The sequence below is a fragment of the Lynx rufus genome, unplaced genomic scaffold (genome assembly GCF_022079265.1).
Source record: "Lynx rufus isolate CCGP_SWC_20201006 ecotype Redwood Valley unplaced genomic scaffold, mLynRuf1.p SCAF_5, whole genome shotgun sequence".
NCBI lineage: Eukaryota > Metazoa > Chordata > Mammalia > Carnivora > Felidae > Lynx > Lynx rufus.
In genome coordinates this window covers 110,479,558-110,505,183 of record NW_025814867.1, presented here as the reverse complement: position 1 = coordinate 110,505,183, position 25,626 = coordinate 110,479,558, and the positions used below count along the sequence as shown (strand labels likewise).

General features: G+C 39.5%; 1 protein-coding gene across 1 annotated transcript in view; it reads right to left on the bottom strand.

The window, feature by feature from the left end:
- ABI3BP (ABI family member 3 binding protein) overlaps positions 1-25,626 on the bottom strand; it is a 263,744-nt gene that overhangs the window by 41,064 nt on the left and 197,054 nt on the right. Inside the window, exons 56-61 of the mRNA XM_047100450.1 lie at positions 24,743-24,820; positions 14,017-14,082; positions 12,200-12,274; positions 5,409-5,486; positions 3,639-3,731; positions 229-357 (exon numbers count right to left, since the gene is read on the bottom strand). Coding sequence (XP_046956406.1) covers positions 229-357; positions 3,639-3,731; positions 5,409-5,486; positions 12,200-12,274; positions 14,017-14,082; positions 24,743-24,820 — 519 coding nt within the window. The remainder of the gene's footprint in view (positions 1-228; positions 358-3,638; positions 3,732-5,408; positions 5,487-12,199; positions 12,275-14,016; positions 14,083-24,742; positions 24,821-25,626) is intronic.

The window sequence follows — 25,626 nt, the reverse complement described above, 5'->3', positions numbered from 1 at the left end:
AAGACTTTTCCAAAAATATTGGGTACTTTATTCTATGTCTGTGGAGTGAAGGACCATATTCTATCTCATAGCATTAAACTTAAGTATAACTGCAAAAATTAAAAAGACATATTAATAAAAAAATTGAAATAATTCGATAATCCAGAACTGAGACTCTTTTCCCCCTAATTTGAAATCTTTTAGTACTTCATAGTTAAGTATCTAGTGGGAAGTGACTGACATACTAACCAAGATCTTCTCCTGAGGCAGGAACAGTTGGTTGCTTTTCATCTGTCTCTGTTTTCTCTGAGGGGGCTTCAGTAGGCCTGAATGTGGCAGTCAGAGGTGGAGAAGTTACTCGGCCTGATGAAATGATTCCTGTAATGTAGAGGCAAAGTAGTCAGGCTTTATAGGAGCACTGCCAACTTCCCCCATTTATTTATTCCATAAATATTTATTCAGCACTCACCATGTGGCTTGGCACACTATATGCTGGGCTTGGAGAAAAAACAAAACCTGTGTCCTTGATCAAAATAGATGTGTGATCCAAATATATTGAAGCATTATAAATATTGTGAAAAAACTGGATAAGATTACAGGGAAAGTAAGTGGAGGGAGTAGTAATGTCTATGGGAAAAGATGAGGGTGGGTAAGGAATGTCTTTACAGAGGTTGTGCCAATAAAGAAGAGAAGTAATCAGGAGGTAGGTTTGACAGTTATATTCTAGGCTGAGGCTGCAGGAAGAACCAAGTCAAGGAAGCATGAAACTACTTGGTGCGTCTATTTGATGAGGTGAAAGTCAAGAGTACTTTGGGGTACAGTGAGAGCTGGCTATGGAGGGGCAGGGAAGGCCAAATCATGAAGAGCCTTCCATAACATGGATTTGGACATTGCTTTTTTTTTTTTTTTTTAGGTGACAAGGACCTCCTGAAATATTTTCACTAGGAAAATAGCAAAATCAGATGAGAAAAGGATGAATGATCAGGTTGCAAAGCTGATGGCTGAGAGGGAAGTCAAGAGACTAAAGCAGCTGTAGTAAGGAAGAACAGAGCAGGTGAACTACATAAGGAGCCATGAGATTAGATGGAAGGTGTTTTAGGGGAATTAGAGTTACTCTTAGAATATGTTTATGGTTCTCTTCAGGATAGGATGGCTGTACCAAAGTTATACTTACTGATGGGATAGAACAAGGGTTTTATATGACAGGAACCAAGGTCATGAAGCTATAGCTGAAGACACATAGCCTTACATAGTTTTACATGAAAGATGTCAAGGAGACAGAATGACTTGACCTGGAGAGTAACTGGCAGGCATGGGTCATGGCTGGACAAGAAGGAAAAACATGCTTACTGTAATATCTGTGATTCTGGCTTAATTACCAGAAAAGTGCCACTTGAGATACTATATTCAATAGCGTCTCCTCTACTCTGAAAAGACTAATTGGTATCCAAACAGAATCCATCCCAAAGTCCAGGCAAGTCTGGGTGTTTAGAGTAGAGTGGAGGCTGGAGAGGATTCTATAATCCTCCTAGGAAAAGGACTCATTCTCAACCAAGGGACAGCCAAGGTCTATAAGACTGACCCAAGGACCATGGCTCATCATGGAACAATGAATGAGGGACTCAGATGTGCAGCTGGTCCAGCTCTTGCAGATTCATGCTTTTGGTGCTAGTGGGAATGGGCCACAATGCGAAGGTGAGAGAAAACCAAGAGAAGTTGGAGCTTTTCAGAGTTGGCAGAGCCAGCAGGAAATACTGACATAGCACTTTCACCGTGGCAAGGAAAGCAAACTCAGAGACTTCAGGAGATCTGCAGACAGGGGACAAGTGTCAAGTGCTACCTGGTAGTCTAAGACTGTGCCCACAGGCACATGTGAGAGAGGACTTTAGTTCACAGGACTTCAGAACACATAGTTGATGTCCTGAATTAAGGACATACTTTCTTTGATGTTAATCAGGTCAAATCTGTACAAGTGCCTTTTGTGTTTGGTTCCTCAGTGGAGCCATTCCCTTTGAGTTAGAGGTAGACAGCAAGAATGAGGGTAGGGGAATTGGAGTTACTCTTAGAATATGTTTATGGTTCTCTTCAGGATGGGCTGGCTGTACCAAAGTTACACTTACTGATGGGACAGCACAAGGGTTTTATAGGACAGGAACCAAGGTCATGAAGCTATAGCTGAAGACACATAGCCTTATAGGGGAGCTCTACTGAATGGTGGTGGAAGGGGGGTGAATTTTCCATAGAGGACACTAAGGCAGTACTTTCCTGATGTGACTCATCCAGTCTGACTGGAAGCCTGCTGGAGTTCAAGTCATTGCTGCCCCAGGTTACAATTCATGAGGAAAACCTGGTCTCCTCATTGGGTTCATGTTCCTGGGCCTTGCCTCAGGAAGGCACCAGAAGTGTGGATGAGAGTCTGATTTCTTCCTTCAGCTACTTGGAAAAATGATTAAGAATTTACTATGTACATGGTACATCACAGAAGCTTCTCCACCCGCATACCCTCCTTCCATCCTATGAAAACAGTGACATCCATTCCCTTTCACATAAAGCATCATCAGTTTCATCTTTCACAGCCAACCTTAACACGTTTATCTTGATTCCATGTACAAAATATTTAAGAAGTAGAGATGGTGGGAGAGGAAAGAAAGATGGTTTGCTGGCAGGTCCAGTGGAAGAGCCCTCAAGAGAAATGAGGTAAAGCTTTCCCCAAACGGAGTCAATTTTCACTGATTCTTAATGTAACTGATTTATTTACTCAGCCACTTATCAAATATCCTCCGTGTGCCAAGCACTGGATTTGGTTCTGTGAATTCAGACAAAAGGTACCAAGGACTCTGTCATCACAGAGCTCCTAGTCTAGCAGGGGAAGACCAGTATGTAAACACCCAAGTCTAAGCCAATTTGTGTTCTCTGCTGTAACAGAGGTAAGTGTCAAGAACAACCAGAACACAGAAGCAATGCTAATGCTAAAGCGACTTTGAGCAGCTGGGGAAAACTTCTTCAAGGAAAGGATGAAGTATGAGCATCCCAGGTGACTCGAAGGTGTCATTCCACGGAAGGAGACAACACATATCAATGTGTGGCTTGATATAGTGTGGCTATATCACACATTGATTGATTGATTGATTGATTGATATCACACATATCATGTGTGGCTCTATACTATATTCCTGCCCTGTTGCACAGGCTAGAGCTGCTGGTGTCTAGAGCTTAATCTCTCTCCTGGTTCCATGATATGGAGGTCAGCATGAAGGCTGGTAAACAGGGGAGTTTTCAGTGAGATGTACAGGATTTCATTCCAAGAGACAATGATAAGCAGATGACAGGACATCACATTTTCCATTATCCCTGGTAGGAAACATACATCATCCCAAATAATTCACTCACTCAAAGGCCTGAGTGAGCGTCTGTCTCACAACATTTGAAAAGCAAACTGGCCGAGATGCACAGGGATGGTTTCCGTGATCTCACCCATCCAGAATCAGGATAGGAGTCCTCAAAACTGTAATTTACAGTGTCCAGTTTTGGGGGCCGACACAGGTATGTGTCACATGCATCATGGACTTGTCCATCGCCTGAGCTAGCACAACAAGAAGGGTTTGTGGTTGTCTATTAACACTAAAACCACGGAGGGAGAAGGCATATGACTGACATACCTGCACTTCCTGGCTTCCCGGTGACATTATTTGGTGGTAAAGGTTTTCTTCGTGGGGGCACAGGTCTAGGTGGCAAGGGTGGGCGGCGAGTGCCTGGGATTGGGGCTAAGAATTTACATTACAGATAAGGCTGTCATGAGGATTCACTCCATAAACATGTCAGGTTTTAAAAAATAGTACATTTGGGGGGCACCTGGGTGGCTCAGTTGGTTAAGTGTCCAACTCTTGGTTTTGGCTCAGGTCCTGATCTCACAGTTAGTGAGGTTGAGCCCTGCATTGGGCTCTGTACTGACAGTGCAGAGTCTGCTTGTGGTTCTCTGTCTCCCTCTCTGCCACTCCCCAACTCACTCTGTCTCTCTCAAAAATAAAAAAAATAAATATTAAAAAATAGTACATTTGGTAAGTAGCTATTGGATGATAGAGAACAGATGCTATAGAAAAGTACCTATGAGTAATATATTCTGACAGTCTTCTAAATTAATACCGGTAATGTAACCAGGGATAATGAAACCCATCAACATATGGAAAAAATATCCTCTAATTATGGGTAAAAACATATAGGTCTATCTGCCTTTTGAAACTGTATAGATATAGAGAGTTTAAGATCTTTAGTTTCTCATATAGGCTCGACAGTATTTCTCAGTTTCATTGTCCCCCTAGTGCCTTCGATTTACAGATGTACTACAATTTCTTATATCAATTTGGCTTTAAATTGTTAAAGGATAAAATGTATCCTTTAGCGGAGAAATTTCAAAAGATTACAACAAAGCAGCCTTGATGGCAGAAGCAATAAGCCTATGCCTGTGGAGAACAATGTCGCTACAAACAATTGCACACTGCACAGGGCACCGGGCTAGGGATATGTGAGTGTGAACCAAAGTTTTCTTTTTTTTAATGTTTATTTATTTTGAGAGAGAGATAGATAGCAAGTGGGGGAGGGGCAGGAAGAGAGAGACAGAATCCCAAGAAGGCTCTGCACTGTCAGCACAGAGTCTGATGTGGGGCATGAACTCACCAACTGTGAAATTATGACTTGAGCTGAAAGCAAGAGTCCAGTGCTTAACCGACTCAGCCATCCAGGTGCCCTGGAAGCTGAAGTTTAACACCCACTCTGCTCACCCCACTAGGAGCCCTGGTGCAAGCCTGCCAGCCCAGAGGAAGGTCTGCCTAAAGGGCAGAGGGAAGAGACACCTTTTTATAATATGCACAGAAGTATCTTTTTATACTTTTCACAAAGGCTGGCAAGGCTAGAGGTGCCTAGAGCAGTCCACCTTAACCCACACTTTAAATCTTGTGTTATAACAAGATTTTATAGCCTAAAAATTCATCTCTTTCACTGCATAATATATGTTGGTTAAAAACCTTCAAGTAAAATTGACAACCTAGGAAAATGCCCTGTGACTAAGTACTTCCTGGGAGACCAGCATAAACCCTGTCAGGTAAAAAGATACAGTAAATTACATAAGAACAAAACGTGAACATGATGAAAACCCAAACCCACAAGGAATCTTTACTGTTTGTCCATTGTGACCCCTCCGAACATTATACAAAGTAGTGATTCTTAAATTAGTACCCCCATTAGAGGTTCTTATTCATATTTAATGTGTCCCAAAGATAACGCTTTAGAATGCATCTCTAGCGGTACCCATGTAGTGTCGACATGGTGCTTTGGGAGCTGTGAGGATGCTGTTTTTGCTACATTTGCCACTATGGTTACTGCCCAAGCAGCAGAGCAGAGCGAACTAAGGGAATCAGGACCTTGTTCCTTACCTGGTTTTTTTGTGATATGGGTAGAGTCCACTGACACATCTTTGCCAGCACCTGATGGCTTTGGTGCTTGCTTGATCCCTATGAGCAGAGATAATGAAAGGGAATAGGTACACAGCAAAAATGTGCTAAATGTGTTTCAAAGAAACTTGGTAGAGTTATCAGTGATAATGTGCATTCTGTGCAGAACAGTAGCATTGGTGTTTTTGTGCCCAAACATTTTAATTGGGTTCTCCTGTCTGCATATAGAAAATATTCAAAGCCCTATATTAATTAGCTGTAATAGTTTCTCTGAAGAGTTAGTGTTTGATTGTGGATCGTGGATTTATCTTAATTTTCCATGATGTCCACACTGCACTGCCTTCCTGGGTGGTATGGTCTTACCAGGCAGACTTCATCTTCGATGATTGGCTATTTTTTGTCAATATTTCTGGGTACATTCTGTGGTTTAAAAAAAAAAAAAGATTTCCTCCAACGCCTCAATACCCGTCTCTACCCCAAACCTCTTAAAATTCCAATGTGTTTGGATTTAAACTTGGAAAGTTGATTTTAAAAATATTCCTGGAGAAGTCCTGGCTGGTTAGGCCACAAACTGAATATGTACCTTTGAGACTTGTAATTTAGTCCTGGTCAGGCCTAGATCTCCAAATTGCTATTTGGAAGAAACTGATCTGCAAATGGTTTTGTGTGATATTTTATCTTCTGAGTCTCTCAAATACAGTGTAGTGATTATTACTCAGTCATTCACCTAAATACTCATGCGGAGTTGGATATCTGCCTCAAGGAGAGGGGGAGCCAATTTAAGTTTCATTTTTAAAATTATTATCCTTTTACATTATAAAATAATCTTCCTTTATGTGGCTGACAGTTATCATTAAGAACAGAAATAGACATTATCCATACAGAGAGGCAAGAATTCATACTGTGAGGATCTGACTAGAATTCACATATTAAAAAATAAGAATAAAATATTTAATATACTAGTCTGTACATTAACAAGGACAACCAAAACTTTGAGCATTCGCCATGTTTTAAGGACTATGTAGTGACATTGCACACTCAACCTCATTTACTGTGCAGGCTGATATATTGATTAAAATACAAGAGAAGTTTTGCTTGCCTGAAATCAGATGATATTATTACATTAATGTATAAAAATAAATTATTAATTATAATTATAAACCAACATTTTTATTTGACTGTAATAACACTGTAATTAGTGACACATAATAATTATTATTGTTGTAATTATTATAATTAACATTAACTTATAAACCCTAGTATTGCAATCCATACTGTCTTCTGCTTGGTTAAGAGATAATACGTAAAATCATGGAGAATGTTGGTATAGAGCCATGAATTAAATGTTGCTTATTTGTACTAGGAAGAAAATGTTTTGAGGGACAATGACTATTTTTTGGCTAACCCCACAAGCATGGCAAAAACAAATAGCTCATTAGTCTTCCTGTGCTTACTCTCAGAGGTAGTGGGGTCAGAGAAAGGACTCATTTGTGCATGGCATAGAGGAATGGAAAATACTTCCATTTGTGTTACTGGGATAGCCTGGCTTGGTGAGATTGATTTACCACTACTTTTTGAGAGTAAAAAATGTGTTGTGTACTCAAGAAGGCTCTAGAAGTCTAGTAGGTTGTGTGTGCCTTTAGTGATTCTTCACAGCATTTCTCCAAATCTTTCTAACCAAAAGACAAAAATGATGTATTTTGATCCAAAGTACCTTCATATTCATTACCCAATTTGATCCTTACAACACTTCTGTGTGGGAGATACCACCCAGGTTCCACAGATGAGGAAACCCAAGGCAAGGAAGATTAAGCAATTCATAGTGAGGAAGTGTTGGGACTCAGACCAACATGTGCCCAAGCTTCAAGGCCTAGCTCTTCAACACTAAGTGGCATAGCACAGTGTACTGTCTTCCTCTCATCATTGCCTTGCTTCTGTTATTCCTCATAAAGACTCTGAGTGACTCTAGCTTCAGAGTCTTATACACTGCCTACTGGATGGTTTGAGGCATTGCCATTGTGTGAGGTCCAAATGGCCCTGGCTGGCAAGCATGTGTCATCCAATTATGCCACTAGTGTGTGGGGCTCAGACATAGCTCAACCTGACAGCGGACAAATCCTCTAAGCCACAGTGGCTAGTGAATTGGAGATCTAGGAGAGAATCCAAAATTCTGCAAGAAAACTTTATGAGTAAGACTAAAGTTATAATTTTCCTGGCTTCTTTTGTAATTAAGGGAGAAATCAGCAGAAACCAGTCATTTTGTGTTCCTTTCTGTGTAGGTAGAAACAGCATCTTACTGTTATGATCCTTAAATGTAAGTGCCCAAACCATTAAGCAGCTAATTTGGACTTTCTTCAGCCTTCACAAATAGATAAAAGTTGGCAGGGTATAAAAACACCAGTAAGAGCCCTGCCAAAGGCAGCCATGAAGCTCAGGGAAAGGGCACTGAATGGGGGAGAGAAGGATGAACTCCGGTTCTGGCCGTGCCCGCACCTTGTTGTGGTTTGCATGTCAGCCAAGCAGCAATGTGAGCACCAGAGCCCAGACACCAGTGAACTTCTTTTACTCTGAATCAGAGAGCAAGTGGAGGCCAGAGGTAGCAGAGAGGCAATGGGAAGACAAAGGAGGAAGCCAGGAAGAGAGATACTATGGAGAAAGAATTCTCAGGAATTGGCACTTAATCAGCCAGTCTGGCCCAGGCTGTGACCTGAATTCTTTTTCCCTCAGGCAGGATTAATCAACATAGTTTCTAAAGGGCAGCATTGGCTCTGGAAGCACCAAGTGGAGCTCCAGCATGAGCCCCGAGTCGCCATATGGGAGTTCTCCAAAAATCTCTGGATTTACATAGTTCACCCCTTAGCAATTTATTGTCAAAAATGAAGTAATGGTTTGCGTATTTTTAACCATGGTAACAAAAACGTTGCAAACAAACACAGTAAACTGAAAATCCATTTCCAAATGTTTTAGGCACTATTCCTGGTGACCAAAAAGGGGTGGTATTTATGCATGATTGGTCTCTGTGCCCTTGTCTCCAAATCTTAGCACCTTGCTAAAAAGCCAGGAGTGATGAGCCAGCAGACTGGAAGATTTAGCCACAGCCCAGAAAAACACATTCCTCATCTCAGAGGAGTCTGGTTTCTGGTTCTCAAGCACACTCAGTGTGGGGGCAGTCAAGTGTGGATTCCTCATTAGGAGGCAGAGAAAGGAGTCTCAGGTTCAAGTATTTAACATATCTGCTAAACCACATGTGTCAAGGTAGTTTCCAGATTACATTTTGCCTGAAACATAATGGGCCTTCAATAAATGTTGGTTGGATAAAAGTGTATCTGTACAGCTCAGTGACTTCTTGCTACAAGGAGAAAGTTGAAGATTGACCCTTGATAAAAGAAGTTAGCCTACTCTGTGCTGGACATGCAATAACCATTTTCAGATTTGTGGGCCATACGGTCTCTGACACAATTGTTCAACTCTACCATTCTGTTAGGAAAGCATGCTGTTTCAACATGGCAGTGAGCCAGATTTGGCTTGTGGGACTATAGTCTTTATGATCTAGCCTAGTGCATGCTTATTATATCTCTGCAGTCTAGAGCTGAAATTGGCTATACTTTTTAGAATGTATCAGTGAAACTGAAACACATCTCTGGAAAGCTTGTAAAAGCAGAGTCCTGGGATAAATAACCTACCAACAACCTCAACCTTTGTAGCCTACTTTGAGACTTGAGGTAGAGAAATATTTACAAATATAGCTCAGAAATTCATATAAAGCTGGGTAAATATCTGCAATGATGTTATGAAATAAGAAACTTGGGCTTTCCTGGAGTTTATGGAATCATTGTAAGATGTTTTGTAGAGGTCTAAATAATCAAAGGTCCATAGTTTTGAGGCCTCAGAATGTTTCTTTCTTAGTCTTCCAAGGGCACAGTCTTAAGTGGCCTAAGACCATGAAGAGTGTATCCTATAAATCCTACACACTTCCTTTACCAAATGATGTTTCTTTTTAATGTAAAATATCTGGGCTGAAAACTTTAGACAGAAAAACTACAGGAAAATGTATGTAACGTGGATGAATAATAAAGAAATATTCTGGACAAGATGTCAAAGTTGATTAAGAATCAGTTGGTGTAGAAATTAAGTCTCATTAAGACTCAACAGAAGCTAGAAGTGAATGTAGATGAGATCATGGGATTGGGGTCAGAGAAGAAAATAAACTTAATGTAAATACCTGCATTTCTGGTAAACAAGCCAGAATGAAACTATGCAGAGTCAAAGTGAGGGGGACACATTTAAGTCAATAACCTGGAATGAATAGATTTCAAAAAATTCTTTTTCTCACCAGTTTTTAAAAACCTTATTCCCTAAGCAAATAGTCTGAAAGCTATTAAATTTTCCTTTTATAATATCCTACACGTTATCTGTGATTTTCATCTTTTTTTAAATTTTTTTTTCCAACGTTTATTTATTTTTGGGACAGAGAGAGACAGAGCATGAACAGGGGAGGGGCAGAGAGAGAGGGAGACACAGAATCGGAAACAGGCTCCAGGCTCTGAGCCATCAGCCCAGAGCCTGATGCAGACCTCGAACTCACAGACCGCGAGATCGTGACCTGGCTGAATTCGGACGCTTAACCGACTGTGCCACCCAGGCGCCCCTGTGATTTTCATCTTTTTACCATTTTACTTTCCTTTTTGCCTCATTGCACTGGCTGAATACTCCACTACTGTTTTCAGCATAAGTGTAAAAGTAGGAATCCTTGTGTTCTTGATGTTAGGAGAAAAACATTCAGACTACTGTTAAATATGTCAGTTGTAGGTTTTTCACAGATGCTCCTTATCAGAGTGAGAAAAATTTCTATTCCTTATTTTCTGAAAATTTTCATCATGAATGGATTTTGAATTTTATCTAATGGTAGCTTTTTTTTGTATTTACTGAGGTGATTGTATGATTTTTCTCCTTTTCTCTGTTAATGTGGTGAATTAAATTTCTTTGAATGTTGAGCCAACCTTGCATTCCTGAGGCAAGCATCATTTGGTTATGTGATAATGTAGTAGATTTGGGGATGTATCACTCCCAGACCTCTAATCAAGGCTCTCTTAGCAGAGGCTGATCCTGAAGGAATGGAAAGGGGATGCTGTCTGCTGACCTCATTCCTTGCAGATGGGCAGTAGGTCCTCCCCTGAAGGGGAATCTCAATAGGTAATAGAGCATAGAACATGTGCGATGCATTTTAGTTGGGGGTGGACGTAGAACAAGGGAAGCAGAAACTGAACTCACCTTTGTCTACCTGTGCTCACCAGCCCATTTCTACTAGCAACTAACTAATTAAAATGCAGAAGCTCTGCTTAGAGATCATCCTTCCACAGTTTAGCTAGATGAGTAATACTACAGAGTTGATTTCATCTACACAAAAGGGGAAGGGATGTCAATTTGTGTTACAAGGGGGTCTAGAAAAAAATGTTTGTATTGCAGATAAACTTGTAATAATGCTGTTTTCTTTCTGAAAGACAATTAGCATTCTCCTAGTGAGAATCAATGCTTGATTACACTGAAGGTTAATGACTTTCATGTTTGATCATAGGTACTGTTTTTTTCACTTGCTTTGTTGACCGAAATGTTTCTATTTTTGCTTAGACAAACTCCAGGGAATTGCTTTGACTATTAACAAGGTGGCTCTGTTAAGAGCCAGACTGTTTATATCAGTCTGAGAAACTATGCATTGCCTAAACCCACAGTTGGGAATAATAAAAGGAACAGCTGAGCACAAATAGATAATGGAATGCTTTCTTGCTTTTCATGAGTCAGGGGTTTATAGTAATTACCTCATTAATTAATTTGAAGGAAAGTGTGGATTCCTAGAACTTCACACACTGTAATAACCTAGGACAAAAACAAAACAAAACAAAATCCACCCCAAAACAAAAAACAAAAAACACTGTACAACAAATCTAAATGATTTTTAGACCAAATATCATTAGGTATTATTTATATCTCTCTCTCATCAGGGAATCATCATGGATTAAATATATATGCACTAAATCAATTCTAATTTCCATGCTCTTTTGCATAAGTATATGATTTGTACTATTAAAAATATTGCAATATTGCAAGGAAATGATGCAATCCCATATGAGGGCATCTAATAACTACTATTTATCTATTTAGTGAGTTGGGTGTTTGAACTTTTATCACATCATTTTCTTAGTTATCTGTATAATTTCAACTCCCCACAAATCTGGCTGGATTAAGGCAATGTCACTTAATTCCTGAATTAAACTGAATGATTTGGAAACTTTACTCTGAGTCTTAGCTCCTCTTGTTAGAAGGTCATGTTCCAGATTACCAACAAATGCAAAAAAAAAAAAATTGTAATGGTACTTGTGAAATTACAAACTTAAAAGCCAAGTGATTATAGTCTGAAAGGCCAAGGCTGTGCATGGATAGTGTTTTTGAAATTAGGGAAAACAGCTATTTTGATATTTTCATTCAGTGATACATATGATACTATTTCATCAGGATCTTTTCAAGGATCAAGACTATATATGGTAGCTGATTTAGTGAGCTGAGTTTAGGAAAGAAAAATTCTTTTTCCATGTTTTCAGAGACATTGGAAAATTTGATTTTGGAAAGATGTACAATTTCCAATTCCAGTTACATTAAGAACTTCCAAGATTGGTAAAAGAAGAAATTTGAAGTGTGAATTCAACAAAAGTATAAATTTTGAATGAAACATTTGTAGTTTAGAGAGGATCAAAAGGAAATAAATTTGTGATCATTACCAGCTCCCATTCCATTTCCTTTGGGCGTCCCACTGGGTTTGAGTCTACTAGGTCTTGTAGTTGTCTTATTCAGAACTACAATAAAATGGGAATAAAAAGGTCAGGTATTTTCTTTTTAAAACTTCGTAGTTAAGGAAAGCAAAAGTTCCTGGAGAATTGGAAGTCATTTAACTAAGCAATGGAAAAATTGTGGCTTACCACACATATTGTTCAGAATATGGAAACCACAATTCCGGTTTAAAAATAATAGATTGGAATTTGGGACTAGAGACTTGAGTTTGTACTCTGAGGTGATCACTGGGCTTGAAGAAATAACTGGCAAGGGAATTTATATGTCTAAATGGGAAATCCCTCACTTCATTTATAAGCACTAGATACATTCCAAAACAGAACTGAAAAAAGATTGAGACTACTACACCCAATGAAAAACCAAACCTGAAGTGTCTTTACGCGGCAAGGCCTTAATTTAAAATTCAGAAGTTGGTGGTTCTTCTACAGGGGTCTCTAGGTACAAATGTCCCCTCTTAACCTGGCATAAGTCCATTGTTGAACACAGAGCATGATGAAACCATTTTCATTTCTCTCCTGCTCCATGGAGAGCCAGAGTATTACCAACACTTTTAGAGATCACCTGTCTGTTTGGAAGACACTTCAAGGAAAAGCTTTGACTATTAGTGTATTGTGCATTGTGTGTAGTGTATTGTGTATTAGTGTATTGTGTATAAGTGTATTGTGATTGAGAGAGCAAGCTCTGGAACCAGGTTGTTTACCTTAAAATCTACTTCCTAGCTCTTCTCATGCCTTGGCTTCCTCAACTGTACCCCACATCAGACATATGACAAGCCCTCAGTCAATGTTAGCTATTGTTACTGTTTCATTATTTTGTAGAAACCTTTAATATAACCAGCCACACATTAAGCTCTCAACAGCTATCATGATATAGAGGGCACATGGAGATACACTTGTTTATAAAAGATGTCTGTGCCTAATTACCTTTAGGTATTGGAATATTACTGCAAAAAAAGCATGAAATCTCCATAAACCAAAGGATAAGAAGAATTTTTGTTCCTTCTCCCACATACCTGGAGAGATGTTCACCAAGAACATTAATTTATAAGCCAGCTTCACCATTTAGAACTTTAAGAAGACTTAGAATTGCAGCAACCAACGGGTACATAATAGTGTCTTTGGTCCAACTTGTGCTTTAGCACAGGAGCAATTTACATGAACCAGATCAACCTTCCTAAGTTACCTTTTCATTAACAAGCTCCAGTGAGGGAGAGCCTAGAGCTTTTGGAGAATTCAGTAAATGTATTTTCTAATGTTTATTATTTTTACTGTATACAGCCTATAAAATGTGTGTGTGTTTTATCGCTTGAAGGAATCAAGTAAAGATATTCTCCCAGAACAAGGGTCTTTTATACTGGAAGAGACCATCTCTTCTTAAATAACATTTGAGAGCTAGTGTATCTGAATAGCTAACTGTAATGTTATTTCTGTAATTGCCATGGAAAACTGAAGGACTATGTGTGAGATTTACATACAAATACTGTTCTAAAAACATTCCTATACTGATAAAGTTCCACAGGAGTCTTTATATCTGGTCATCCTTAAAAACCTTAGTCACATTGTATCACTTCCATGGAAGTGATCATTACCTCTCTACTTATCCACAAAGATCTGAATTTCTGTACATCTGTTATTGCATTTAAGTATATATATATATCCCCCCTTTGGTGTATTTTGCTGTTTCTATACATTTGATACCTTCTCAGGTGTGCTGATTATTTAGGTCTCCAAAAAGAGAAACGACTTACCGGGTCTGATGTGTGCTTTGTCAGATGTTCTGGGCCTCACAGGAGTAGTGTACAATCTGTGTGGGGCTGAAACAGAGGAAAGGCTTCATATTTAATAACCAACATTCCATTAAATGGAGATTTAGCATCTTAGGGACCAACAATTCATGCACTTTGCATGGAGTAGAAAGGATGTTTTGAAACCTGCAATTATGCATTTACAGCATAGCTGTTAAAGAAAAATAAAACAAGATAATCATGACTGGAAATAAAGGCACACAGCAAGTAAGGTAGGTCATTTGCAATGTGTGTTAAGGATTAGTCTTCATTTCGTCCATGTTTCTCAAGGGCACTTATTTTACCCAATGGTTGCTTAACATGGTTAACATAAACCTTCCATCCATCCATCCACCCATCCACCCTTTTGTCCGTCCATCCATCCATCTACATCTCTCAATTCGAAAGTCATAATGGAACATTATTTGGCCAAAGAAGACAGGCAATGTCCAAGGTAAAAACAGTATATACTTTTAGGTACGTTAGAAGAATAGGAACATGTGGTCTCTATCCTACTGTCTTAGCTCATGAACCCTGGAATGAATACTCACTTAGCGCCAACCACTAAAGTTTTAGGAATGGGAAAAATGACCTCTGGTGCCCTGCCTGTCAAGACAGGGTGAGCAAGGAGCAAGAACTCGAACAAGCTCTGGGATCAATACACTGCCTTGTCATTTTCTGCTCCTGTTATTCAGGATCTGGCACAGTGAAGACTCCTACTTGCTGAATAAAGTTAAAAAATGATTGGCCATTGTAAGCAGGCAAATTCATGAGAAACTCAGCTGGAATACTTTTGCTTCCTAAGATTTTAAAGTATGCTTTCATCCTGGAATTCCTCCATCTTTCCCTTCCGTCCTCTGCCCCCCTTGACATACCACACTGCCTCCTTACCACCAACTCTCTTGGTAATGCTTTAGCTAAGACTGGAAAAAATTTTTCTTTCAAACTATGTAAGTAGATTACATCGTTTTGATGATTTTGTTCACATCTTGAGTGGGTATTTATATAATCATAAATCAGTAAAGCCTTGCCTGCCAAGTTAAAAAAATACACCTGCGAAACAGATTATACTATAGCTCGTTTACGAGCTTCCAATGTGAAGACTGATGAGCAGAATTTTGCCGTACTTCAGGCCAAAAATAGCAGACGCATATTGAAATTCTCTGTAGGTTTAGTGTGGGACTTTCAAAGTGTAGCAACTAGAGTGAAGAGAGGCACTGATGTTATAAAAAATTCTCGTTACACTCTGAAGTGTGTAATGATGATTTGTAAATGTTATGCTTCAAAATTTTCATTGCTAGTGGTAGGATTCCTGTGAATTTAATATATTTCAGTTTTTTTCATGTTAATTTCTTCAATGTTAGATTGTTTTTAGCTTAAAGAAATACAAGGATCACGGTTCTTATTAGTCTCATTCTAGAACAAAGATGAATTTTAAAACGTTACAAAGGAAAGGGACATAAAGCAGAACACAGAAATAATCAGCACGACACTTAGTATTTCAAAGCCATAGGATCAGAATTTTTGCTTTATTTTTTTCCTCACAATCTTTACTTAAATCTAGACAGAATTTTTAATGCAAGAGTTGGAATATAACATGAGTTTAGACTGTAAGTTACTCATGTAGCTCATCACCAAATAACACAAGACCTTGAGAAAACTACTCTAGGGTTTTAATTTTGAACTGAAAAAAAAAAAAAAGGAGCTTTGTGAACATATCTCCACATAGTTTTTAATGACTAATAATAGAAATAATTTTAAAAGATGGCCTGTAAGGACTCATGTTCTGCCCAGCACAGGGAGAGGGTAAGTAAGATATAACTTTCCCTGGGTGGGCAGGGATAAGGGAGTTGAAATAAGTAAAATAAACACAGTGTCCCTCTGGCCAAGGGGATTCCTATTACAGTTTGAGAAAGGCAAAAAATAAAAACAAAAACAAAACACTTGAGAATTTTAGGGTTTTGATTATAGGGTGCTGCAGGGAATTGTCTCAGTAGGCAAAGGAGCAAAGGTGTCAGAGAGAAAAGGTGTTGGAAATTCTACGAGCAGGCTCGTGTTGTGGGTTTTAGGCACAAAGTTTCTGTGGAGGACTTGGACCCCATCGTGGAGGGCTTGGAAATCAAAGAGCCACGTGGGTCATGGTACATGCATGGGGAGAATGTGAAGATCAAGAGGACTAATTTCACCCCTATAGCACCTCTCTCAAGTTGTCGTGTGCTGTCTTATGCTCCTAATGCCTAACGTTAGAAACACAATGCAATGTAACAGTAAGAAAACAGCTGACTTCCTCTTCTACAAAGCCCAGGCACAGACTTATGAGGGTTTTATGAGGGGGCTCCTAGTGACACACATCATGCCTTTGTGAAAGTGGACCCTTTCGGTAACGCGGGGCTATTGGGCTTGTGCATGCTACTCTCATCCTTAAGATGAGTTCTTTCCCAGGAGGTTCTTTGTTGCCTCATATCAGCAAATCCCTGGTGAGCTCACCATAAGATCCTTGGCGCAAGCTTAGAAAAATATGAATCCCAGGGCAGCACAGTTTAGGTTCAAGCTAATGATCCTTAGAACATAAGAAAACAATTAAATAGATTGTTTTCATTGTGTAAGTATGTTAAGACATTTCATATAATGATATCAGACTCTGCATATACCCCCATCAACTATGAAACTCCTATCTAATAAAACCATGTTCTAGAAAGAATTTGATTAAAATTCCACACACACTAGTAATGGTGACATAATATTGATATTCCCATTAAAGTAAGAAAAAGCAAAGCAAGGGAAAAAAAACAGGCCTATAATCTTGTATCCTCAATTCTGAAATTTTTAAAGTTCTAAAAAGCTGAAGCCTTTTTTCATTTTGCAGCACGACCTGAACTGAATTAGTCTTTTTTATGCTTATTATAAATATTTACATATTTTGCTACAAAAACAATGTGTTTCATCATGAGAATCCACCTATCTTCTATTAAGTAAGACACTAATTGCTTCTATTAAGCAAAAACATAAAAAAATGAGGGCACATTATGGATGTAATGTGATTGACCATCTACTATTAGTGGTTGAAGCTGGTAAAGAGGATGTGGGAGGGCTAGTGTTATGTTAGGTTTCTTCTGTGTGGATTATAAATAAATAAAAAGTTAAATACAGTGGGCACCTGGGTGGTTCAGTCTGTTAAGCGTCTGCCTTCAGTTTAGGTCATGATCTCAGATTTGTGGGTTCGAGCCCTGCATCGGGCTCTCCACTTCAGATCCTCTATCCTCCCCTCTCTCTCTGCCCCTGCCCATGCTCTATTTCATTTTTTTAATATGAAATTTATTGTCAAATTGGTTTCCATACAATACCCAGTGCTCATCCCTCAATGCCCATCACCCACTTTCCCCTCCTTCCCACCCCCCATCAACCCTCAGTTTATTCTCAGTTTTTAAGAGTCTCTTATAGCTTGCTTTCCTCCCTCTTTAACTTCTCTGTCTCAAAAATAAACAAACATTTTGGGGCATCTGCGTGGCTCAGTCAGTTAAAGCCTCTGACGTCAGTTCAGGTCATGATCTCCGGGTTTGTGGGTTTGAGCCCTGAATCCAGGCTCTGTGCTGACAGCTCAGAGCCCAGAGACTGCTTTGGATTTTGTTTCCCTCTCTCTCTGCCACTCCCCCACTGGTGCTCTGACTCTGTCTCTGTCTCTCTCTCTTTCAAAAATAAACAAACATTAAAATTTTTTAAAAATAAACATTTTTAAAAAGTTAATATAAAGATAATAAGGTAAATAATAAATATTAAAAACATAACAAAAAATGAAACCAAACAAGTAGAAAAAGATTGAGAAATTTTACAAAAACTATCCTCGAGAAAAAAACTGCCAGAAGACTAGCAGAACAGAGTCTCAGGAGCCAAGCGCAGACGAGAGGCCCACGGAAGAGGGTAGGAAGGGTGGAGAGGTGGTGCGTGCTGCAAGGACTGGCGGGAGGGAGCCGGGGCAGAGGGACAGTCCGCAGGCCAAGCAGAGCCCCCGAGTCTGGCTTGCAAAAGCGGAGGGGCCCGAAGGAGTGTGTTCCGACAGCAAGTGGGACTTAGCATCTGGGAGGTCATAAGTTAACAGCTCTGCTTGGAAAGCGGGAAGGCTGGAGGACAAAGGGAGGGAGAGTTGCTAAGCCCTGGACGACAGAGCTCAGTTTGTTGGGGAACAAAGGCGCTCGCCAGCACCATCTCCCTTGCCCATCCCCCAGCCAAAATCCCAAAGGGAACCAGTTCCTGCCAGGGAACTTGCTTGCTGCACACAAACACCCAACCCTGTGCTTCTGCGGAGCCACCCCTCCGGCCGCGGGTCTGACTCCCTCCTGCTGCCACAGGGCCCCTCCTGAAGTGGATCACCTAAGGAGAAACGAGCTAAGCCTGCCCCTCCTGCCCCCGTGCACCTTGCCTACCCACCCCAGCTAATAGGCCAGATCCCCAGCACCACAAGCCTGGCAGTGTGCAAGTAGCCCAGATGGGCCACGCCACCCCACAGTGAATCCCGCCCCTAGGAGAGGGGAAGAGAAGACACACACCAGTCTGACTGTGGCCCCAGCGGTGGGCTGGGGGCAGACATCAGGTCTGACTGCGGCCCCGCCCACCAACTCCAGTTATACACTGGAGGGGGAAGTGCCCTGCAGGTCCACACCACTCCAGGGACTATCCAAAATGACCAAATGGAAGAATTCCCCTCAGAAGAATCTCCAGGAAATAACAACAGCTAATGAACTGATCAAAAAGGATTTAAATAATATAACAGAAAGTGAATTTAGAATAATAGTCATAAAATTAATCGCTGGGCTTGAAAACAGTATAGAGGACAGCAGAGAATCTATTGCTACAGAGATCAAGGGGCTAAGGGACAACCAGGAGGAGCCGAAAAACGTATTAAACAAGATGCAAAATAAAATGGAAATGACCACGGCTCGGATTGAAGAGGCACAGGAGAGAATAGGTGAACTAGAAGATAAAAATGGGAAAAGAGAAAGCTGAGAAAAAGAGAGATAAAAAAATCCAGGAGTATGAGGGGAAAATTAGAGAACTAAGTGATACACTAAAAAGAAATAATATACGCATAATTGGTATCCCAGAGGAGGAAGAGAGAGGGAAAGGTGCTGAAGGGGTACTTGAAGAAATAATAGCTGAGAACTTCCCTGAACTGGGGAAGGAAAAAGGCATTGAAATCCAAGAGGCACAGAGAACTCCCTTCAGACGTAACTTGAATCGATCTTCTGCATGACATATCATAGTGAAACTGGCAAAATACAAGGATAAAGAGAAAATTCTGAAAGCAGCTAGGGATAAACGTGCCCTCACATATAAAGGGAGACCTATAAGACTCGTGACTGATCTCTCTTTTGAAACTTGGCAGGCCAGAAAGGATTGGCACGAGATCTTCAATGTGTTGAACAGAAAAAATATGCATCCGAGAATCCTTTATCCAGCAAGTCTGTCATTTAGAATAGAAGGAGAGATAAAGGTCTTCCCAAACAAAAACTGAAGGAATTTGTCACCACTAAACCAGCCCTACAAGACATCCTAAGGGGGATCCTGTGAGACAAAGTACCAGAGACATCGCTATAAGCATGAAACCTGCAGACATCACAATGACTCTAAACCCATATCTTTCTATAATAACACTGAATTTAAATGGATTAAATGTGCCAACCAAAAGACATAGGGTATCAGAATGGATAAAAAAACAAGACCCATCTATTTGCTGTCTACAAGAGACTCATTTTAGACCTGAGGACACCTTTAGATTGAGAGTGAGGGGATGGAGAACTATTTATCATGCTACTGGAAGCCAAAAGAAAGCTGGAGTAGCCATACTTATATCAGACAAGCTAGACTTTAAATTAAAAGTTGTAACAAGAGATGAAGAAGGGCATTATATAATAATTACAGGGTCTATCCATCAGGAAGAGTTAACAGTTATAAATGTCTATGCGCCAAATACGGGAGCCCCCAAATATATAAAACAATTACTCACAAACATAAGCAATCTTATAGATAAGAATGTGGTAATTGCAGGGGACTTTAACACTCCACTCACAGAAATGGATAGATCATCTAGACACACGGTCAATAAAGAAACAAGGGCCCTGAATGATACATTGGATCAGATGGACTTGACAGATATATTTAGAACTCTGTATCCCAAAGCCACAGAATATACTTTCTTCTCGAGTGCACACGGAACATTCTCCAAGATAGATCACATACTGGGTCACAAAACAGCCCTTCATAAGTATACAAGAATTGAAATTATACCATGCATACTTTCAGACCACAATACTATGAAGCTTGAAATCAACCACAGGAAAAAAGTCTGGAAAACCTCCAAAAGCATGGAGGTTAAAGAACACCCTACTAACGAATGAGTGGGTCAACCAGGCAATTAGAGAAGAAATTTAAAAATATATGGAAACAAACGAAAATGAAAATACAACAATCCAAAGACTTTGGGATGCAGCGAAGGCAGTCCTGAGAGGAAAATACATTGCAATCCAGGCCTATCTCAAGAAACAAGAAAAATCCCAAATACAAAATCTAACAGCACACCTAAAGGAAATAGAAGCAGAACAGCAAAGGCAGCCTAAACCCAGCAGAAGAAGAGAAATAATAAAGATCAGAGCAGAAATAAACAATATAGAATCTGAAAAAACTGTAGAGCAGATCAACGAAACAAGAGTTGGTTTTTTGAAAAAATAAACAAAATTGACAAACCTCTAGCCAGCCTTCTCAAAAAGAAAAGGGAGATAACCCAAATAGATAAAATCATGAATGAAAATGGAATTATTACAACCAATCCCTCAGAGATTGGTTGATCCCTCAGAGACAATTGAACAGACCCATAACCGTGCAGAAATTGAATCGGTTATCAAAAATCTCCCAACAAATAAGAGTCCGGGACCAGATGGCTTCCCAGGGGAGTTCTACCAGACGTTTAAAGCAGAGATAATACCTATCCTTCTCAAGCTATTCCAAGAAATAGAAAGAGAAGGAAAACTTCCAGACTCATTCTATGAAGCCAGTATTACTTTGGTTCCCAAACCAGAGACCCAGTAAAAAAAGAGAACTACAGGCCAATATCCCTGATGAACATGGATGCAAAAATTCTCAATAAAATACTAGCAAAACGAATTCAACAGCATATAAAAAGAATTATTCACCATGATCAAGTGGGATTCATTCCTGGGATGCAGGGCTGGTTCAACATTCGCAAATCAATCAACGTGATACATCACATTAATAAAAGAAAAGATAAGAACCATATGATCCTGTCAATCGATGCAGAAAAGGCCTTTAACAAAATTCAGCACCCTTTCTTAATAAAAACCCTTGAGAAAGTCGGGATAGAAGGAACATACTTAAACATCATAAAAGCAGTTTATGAAAAGCCCACAACTAACATCATCCTCAATGGGGAAAAACTGAGAGCTTTTTCCCTAAGATCAGGAACACGACAGGGATGTCCACTCTCACTGCTGTTGTTTAACATAGTGTTGGAAGTGCTAGCATCAGCAATCAGACAACAAAAGGAAATCAAAGGCATCAAAATTGGCAAAGATGAAGTCAAGCTTTCGCTTTTTGCAGATGACATGATACTATACATGGAAAATCCGATAGACTCCACCAAACGTCTGCTAGAACTGATACAGGAATTCAGCAAAGTTGCAGGATACAAAATCAATGTACAGAAATCAGTTGCATTCTTATACACTAACAATGAAGCAACAGAAAGACAAAGAAACTGATCCCATTCACAATTGCACCAAGAAGCATAAAATACCTAGGACTAAATCTAACCAAAGATGTAAAGGATCTGTATGCTGAAAACTATAGAAAGCTTATGAAGGTAATTGAAGAAGATATAAAGAAATGGAAAGACATTCCCTGTTCATGGATTGGGAGAATAAATATTGTCAAAATGTCAATACTACCCAAAGATATCTACACATTCAATGCAATCCCAATCAAAATTGCACCAGCATTCTTCTTGAAACTAGAACAAGCAATCCTAAAATTCATATGGAACCACAAAAGGCCCCGAATAGCCAAAGTAATTTTGAAGAGGACCAAAGCAGGAGGCATCACAATCCCAGACTTTAGCCTCTACTACAAAGCTGTCATCATCAAGACAGCATGGTATTGGCACAAAAACAGACACATAGACCAATGGAATAGAATAGAAACCCCAGAACTAGACCCACAAACATATGGCCAACTCATCTTTGACAAAGCAGGAAAGAACATCCAATGGAAAAAAGACAGTCTCTTTAACAAATGGTGCCGGGAGAACTGGACAGCAACATGCAGAAGGTTGAAACTAGACCACTTTCTCACACCATTCACAAAAATAAACTCAAAATGGATAAAGGACCTGAATGTGAGACAGGAAACCATCAAAACCCTAGAGGAGAAAGCAGGAAAAGACCTCTCTGACCTCAGCCGTAGCAATTTCTTACTCGACACATCCCCAAAGGCAAGGGAATTAAAAGCAAAAATGAATTACTGAGACCTCATGAAGATAAAAAGCTTCTGCACAGCAAAGGAAACAACCAACAAAACTAAAAGGCAACCAACGGAATGGGAAAAGATATTTGCAAATGACATGTCGGACAAAGGGCTAGTATCCAAAATCTATAAAGAGCTCACCAAACTCCACACCCGAAAAACAAATAACCCAGTGAAGAAATGGGCAGAAAACATGAATAGACACTTCTCTAAAGACGACATCTGGATGGCAACAGGCACATGAAAAGATGCTCAACGTCGCTCATCAGGGAAATACAAATCAAAACCACACTCAGGTATCACCTCACGCCAGTCAGAGTGGCCAAAATGAACAAATCAGGAGACTATAGATGCTGGAGAGGATGTGGAGAAACAGGAACCCTCTTGCACTGTTGGTGGGAATGCAAATTGGTGCAGCCACTCTGGAAAACAGTGTGGAGGTTCCTCAGAAAATTAAAAATAGACCTACCCTATGACCCAGCAATAGCACTGCTAGGAATTTACCCAAGGGATACAGGAGTGCTGATGCATAGGGGCACTTGTACCCCAATGTTTATAGCAGCACTCTCAACAATAGCCAAATTATGGAAAGAGCCTAAATGTCCATCAACTGGTGAATGGATAAAGAAATTGTGGTTTATATACACAATGGAGTACTACATGGCAATGAGAAAGAATGAAATATGACCCTTTGTAGCAACATGGATGGAACTGGAGAGTGTGATGCTAAGTGAAATAAGCTATACAGAGAAAGACAGATAGTATATGTTTTCACTCTTATGTGGATCCTGAGAAACTTAACAGAAACCCATGGGGGAGGGGAAGGAAGAAAAAAAAAGAAGTTAGAGTGGGAGAGAGCCAAAGCGTAAGAGACTGTTAAAAACTGAGAACAAACTGAGGGTTGATGGGGGGTGGGAGGGAGGGGGGGGTGGGTGATGGGTATTGAGGAGGGCACCTTTTGGGATGAGCACTGGGTGTTGTATGGAAACCAATTTGACAATAAATTTCATATATTGAAAAAAAAAAACTATCCTCAGCCATAGGTGCTCTAGTCATGTTTATTTAGAATAAGTACTACTTATGAAATATCTTTAAATTAGATTTCTTTTCATCATTATCTATAATTTCAAACTTCTTCCTCTACATTTTGTTCACAAATTATAACTGACAATAAGTAAAATAAGTTTACTTTTTTTGTTTTTTGGGGATTCCTACCATATAAAAGAGGTAGAGATGAGCAAAAGGGATCCTTCAGAACAAAAATAAAAGAAACCACAAAAACATAGGAAATCCACAACTGTTTATAACCTAAGTAACATAGAAAAGTAAAAAAAGGCAAAATTTCTGAGAGCATGAAGATGAGATAGGGCTTTGTGTAGGTAACACTTCCCAAAAAGTTGGAAGGAAGAAATAAAAGAAGGAAATCTCCCCCAAACCCTCCCTAGATATTTAGATATTAAGTCATTTTCTTTGAGAGAGAGAGGGAGAGAGAGAGAGCACGTAAAGAAGAGGGGTAGAGGGAGAGAGAGAATCTTAAGCAGGTTCCGTGCTCAGCACAGAGCCCAATGTGGGGCTCAAACCCATGACCCTGGAATCATGACCTGAGCCAAAATCAAGAATCAGACTCTCAGTTAATTGAGCCACCCAGGTAACCCAAATATGAATTCATCTTAAAAAAATGATTTTTCTCACTACTAGTTTCCTTCCTCAGGCTGCAATATCAATGTGCTTTTTAAGTGAAAGAGAGGGGACAGAGGAAGATGAGGAGAGAGTGAGAAAGGAGGATGGGGAAGCAAGATGGGGAGGAAGAGGAGGCGAAAGAAAAGAATGGGGAAGAAAAAAAAGGTAATAAAAAATTTTATCAGATGTGGAAAAAAAGCAAATGAAGATAAGCAAAGAAAAAAGGGTACTTTCATTCTTAGTTATCAGCATCAAGTTGTCAACCATACATTCAAAAGCAAAGTTCTAACTAAAGAAACTGTCTTCCCTACATTCAAGTAAAGTACGTATCAATATTCATATTCGGCTGATGTCCTGCACCTATGAAATGAAGAAAACTAATTCACTGTGACGAAAATTGACATTTTGAAAAGAAAATTTCTTTCCTGATTAAAAATGAAAAATAAAAATTTACTACACAGAAATGGGGAAATAGCATTACCCTGAGTTGTCCTTGTCAATTCAGTTGTTGGTGGAATCTTAGTTGTAAAGAATTCTTGGGTGGACTGTTCTGTTTCTGCTGGGGACAAACAGAGCAAGGTGGCTGACTTTAAATAATTATCATTATGAACTTGTCAAAAAAACCACACTTATTTCCACCCCATGCAATGGTAAAGAGGAAATTGCATTTATAAGTATGCCCAGTCATCATAATATTTCAAGGTTAAAGGTACATTTTAGTAACTCATTTATTCTATTTACTATCTTCGTGCACTATTGTTTTAATAATTATTATAAGGATTTCCAAAAGCTTTTAGTTCATGATTATTGTTTCATGATCCTGGACATGGCTGTTCTTGAATTGTGTCTATTAACTGCTTTTATCTATTGTTGCCTTCATGCCTCCTCTCTATCCCATCAACTATTTATGTGAGCTGGAAAAGAAATACATCTTATGAAAAGAGGTGCATTCATGCCATGTAAGAATAAACATTCATCTGCTAATGTCATGTGAGAATCAAGGTTTGTTTATTGACATAGACACATTTCTTCTGACAAAATAAAAAAAAAATTGCAATACTTCTACTCCCATATTATTTTGAAGTCATCACAGCATCATGTAGACATAGCAATTTACATCGTCCACTTTGCCATGAACTGTATCCAAGGAAATACTTGGTACATACAATATACAGTCATCTTTTTTTCTGCCCTGCTTTGTGATCTGGATTTTGCTCATAGCAGAGATACTTGTGAGTTGGCAGGTGATGGTTCCTGCTTCAATAAACCAAGACGCACTTAAACAAATAGGGAGTAGAAGTTAGATAATTAGTATATCTAGCAGGGGTTCTTGAAGAGTACTTTTGGCTTTGCCATCATGGGTGA